Genomic DNA, 3,979 nt, shown 5'->3' on the forward strand with positions numbered 1-3,979 from the left:
TGATTTTTTTTCTAGATTTGCTATTGGTTTATATATATTGTTTTATGTAATGTGATACATGGAATTACATATCTATTAAAAAATCAAAAGTAAAAAATGTAAGAGAATAAAAGACTAAGAAGAGTAGAAGAAATGGTTATTACTGAACTCTCAAGTCTCAACCCTAACCCTCATCATAAAAACAGTAAATATGTCAACGGATAGTCAAAAATTCGTATTCGATTCTTACTTATATCCATTTAGGAGAATCTGTATTCAAAAAATCACTATTCAAAAATTATCCGAATCCGTCCGAAAATCGATAAGATTTTATCCGAATCCGTCTAAATATAATCGAATACGAATATGATAATGCCACTATTCGATTGAATTCGATCCATTTACATCCTTATTCTTGATCAACTCCGAAGAAAAAAAAAGAATATAAATAGAGAAAGGGGGAGAAAGGGGGAAAAAGACATTCTTCCATGAATTATTGAATAGAAAAGGGGTAAAAATTATGCTTATCAATGCTTCAATTCTTTGGGAGAGACAACAGACAAGCGAGTCTACTTGTATACACTGAACGAATCGGGGCCATTCATGTTCTCATCAAGCCGCAACAAGTTCATAGCCATTGGATGCGACACCGTTTCTTACATTAAAGTGGGTGACAAAAACTTTACGAGTGTTTTCATAAAAAAAAAAAAGGAGAAAGTTTTCGAGTGGGTGTGTGTCTCTATGCAGTAGCGTGAATAGTGTGAAACGATTCTTGCTCTGGAATTGGTTGTTGTCAAACCTCGATCCCTTTGGGCCTAAAAATTTTCAACGTCAGTCTAACTAGTTTTTATAACCACGTACTCTGCAATGCTGAAGATAAGGTGTATATGGACTTGATTGGATCACAATTCTACAGAAATTTAAAAAAAATTCAAGGGATAAATAAATAAATAAATCCAACATGGCATGTTTATAACCACTGACAGGTATTAGATCTTCAATTCCGATGGCACTGGCCCATTCAAACTTCAGCTTTAAGCCTTTAACCAAAATCATGGCTCATACCTCATCATCAAGGAATTCTCATCTCCGATCTTCAAAGTTTAATTTCATTCTCTTTCAGGTCTCATTGTATTTCTTGCTTTTAGTATCTCCTGCAACATCATTAAGCTTCAATTTTTCCAATTTCACTAAATCAGTAGTGTATAATGGAAGCATCATACTCCAATTAGATGCACAACTCTATGAGCCAATCATCAGCCTCACAAAAAATCGACAGGATCAAAATAGTACAAATAGTACGGGTAGAATGTTGTATAATGCTCCCGTTCAGCTCTGGAATTCGAAGACCCTAACGGATTTCACCACCAATTTCTCCTTCACTCTCAGAAATCCCTTAGACTACCACAACTGCGCCTCCCCTAACAAGACTCTCTGCATTGGAGATGGGCTTTCTTTCTTCCTTGCTCCCTTTGGTTACTTCATTGCTTCCGATGATTCCACAGTCGAAGATGTAAGCCTGGGAAGTGGTGGTCTGGGTCTGTTCAACAACTCAGCAACTCAGAAGATCGTTGCAGTGGAGTTTGATACTTTTCAGAATAGATGGGACCCAGATAACAGTCACATAGGTATCGACATATCTTCCTTCTTATCTATTAAAACTAGTTCATGTAATAGTAGATTTTGGAGTTGGATGAGAAATAATGCTATCCCTTGGGAGGCTTCGGTTAGTTATGATTCAAGTTCCCTAAACTTGAGTGTTGTATTGACTTGTTCTGATAAAACCATTCCTTGTGAGATCTGTAGCCTTAACTATAATGTTAAGCTAAGTGATTATCTTCCAAAACAAGTGACTATTGGGTTTTCTTCAACCAATGGAAAGGCCTACGAATTACATCAGCTTAACTCCTGGGTTTTCGATTCGACTTTGGAACTGGAAGTTAGTTCTTTGAAAGATTTTATCGCACTGGCTGCGGTCGAATTTGCCATAGCTACTCTCTCGGTTTTGTATGGTATTTACAGGTGGAGAAATTATCGAAAAAAGAAAGCAGCAGCAGATGTAGTGGTTTTAGATGTGCCGACGGGGCCTAGGGAGTTCTCGTATGCTGAATTGGCTGGAGCAACTAGTTATTTCCATGAGACACAAAAGCTCGGAGAAGGAGGATTTGGAGGTGTTTATAGAGGCTTCTTGAGTGATCTCAACATGGATGTAGCTGTGAAGAGGATTTCTAAAGGATCTAGACAAGGGGAAAAGGAATATGCATCGGAGGTGAAGATCATTAGTCGATTGCGGCATAGGACCCTTGTGCACCTTATTGGTTGGTGCCACCAACGTAAAGAGCTACTTCTTGTGTATGAGTTCATGCCCAATGGAAGCCTTGATTCCCATCTATTTCAAAATAGGGGATCCTTGGCATGGGAATTGAGGTACAAGATAGCTCTTGACTTAGCCTCTGCATTACAGTATTTGCACGAAGGGTGGGATCAATGCGTCGTCCACAGGGATATTAAATCGAGCAACGTAATTCTTGATTCCAACTTCAATGCTAAACTAGGTGATTTCGGTCTGGCTAGGGTTGTTGAAAATGTGACAGAGTCACAAACAAATAATGTAACCAGTCCCATGGGAGGATGGCTTGTGGAACATGGGAAAGGGACACAGACAACCAATGTAGCTGGTACCATGGGATACATGGCACCTGAATATGTTTTTACTGGGAAGGCTAGCAAAGAATCTGATGTCTTTAGCTTTGGTATCGTTCTATTAGAAATTGCTTGTGGTAGAAAGGCCATTGAGAAGACGGCTGACCCAAGTGAAGTTTGTTTGGTAGAATGGGTTTGGGATCTGTATGGAAGTCGAAAGCATCTCGAAGCGGCTGACCCAAGTCAATGTATGGATGCTGCTGATAAGCAGCAATTAGAGTGCCTGATTGTGGTTGGGCTATGGTGTTCTCAATCACACTTCAATCTTCGACCTTCTATAGGGCAAGCTATTAATGTTCTCAAATTTGATGCTCCAATGCCCATTCTACCATATTGTAAGGAGCCTGTTTCTTCTCCATTCAATTGGAGGAGTACATTCTCGATTACACCTTTCCAGGGTTCTACAGAAGAGTCCGGATCACGTCCCTACATGGTGACTGCCCCAACTCATCTCCCACCTTCCCCCTCTACAGAATGTGACAACAATTCATACCCAATGTACGTCCAAAAGCAGCTGGCACCACTGAATCCGCCAAGTGAAACATGCCATCTTCTTCAGCTTCATCTGCCTAGTCTTCCCTCTTGAATGATTCATGGTAAGCAGAAATGTAATATATTAAGCTCAAGATTGCAGTTTTATTCCCACATGTCATTGTATTATCAATAAGACATTCACTCCTTGTGTAATTGAGGTGTGATACAAAAAATTATCTCCTCCAGTTCCCTAGTGCCTCTAATAAGGGGGACGGGTGGATCCCACCCAGGCAAAGTGTTCGGGCAGGGGTAGGGTGGTCATTATGCCCTCCTAATTAGAGGCACTGGGGAACTGGGCCAAGAAGGGACCTGGAGGGGATAAAGATCCGTTGTGATACTTCCTTGATATTTTGCCTTTTCTGTGAATCTTCTAATCAAAATGACTCTTTGGTGGGAAGCCCTACCCTTGAATTAGTCCTATGTTTTTAAGTTTCAATCAACTTTTGAAGTTGTGTCTCTACATGGGAAAACTAAACAGACTGAGAAGATGATGATGATATGCTAAACTAGATATCTCTCTATTGCGAGCTATCACATGTCTTTTTATCGCTCAAGAATGCGAATTCAACCTAGAATGCATTCCAAGAATGTATATCAAACACAACCTTACATTAATTAGGTAAATAAGAAAAGAAATAGAATTTTTCTAATTAACTCTATATCTCTATATATGCATACAGTTGAAGAAGGTAGGATAGAAGATGAGATTCACATTAATAAAGATGTATGAGCTTCTAATTAATCAAAATTTATCCACTCTCTC

At 39.3% G+C, this 3,979-nt stretch overlaps 1 protein-coding gene across 1 annotated transcript; it reads left to right on the forward strand.

The window, feature by feature from the left end:
- The first annotated feature begins 1,016 nt into the window (after positions 1-1,016).
- LOC122663237 (L-type lectin-domain containing receptor kinase IX.1-like) lies at positions 1,017-3,268 on the forward strand. The gene has a single exon (XM_043858928.1). It carries the CDS (start codon positions 1,034-1,036, stop codon positions 3,266-3,268), a length of 2,235 nt encoding a protein of 744 aa, XP_043714863.1. The 5' UTR covers positions 1,017-1,033.
- The last annotated feature ends 711 nt before the right edge of the window (positions 3,269-3,979 follow it).

This window comes from Telopea speciosissima, chromosome 5 (assembly GCF_018873765.1).
Source record: "Telopea speciosissima isolate NSW1024214 ecotype Mountain lineage chromosome 5, Tspe_v1, whole genome shotgun sequence".
NCBI lineage: Eukaryota > Viridiplantae > Streptophyta > Magnoliopsida > Proteales > Proteaceae > Telopea > Telopea speciosissima.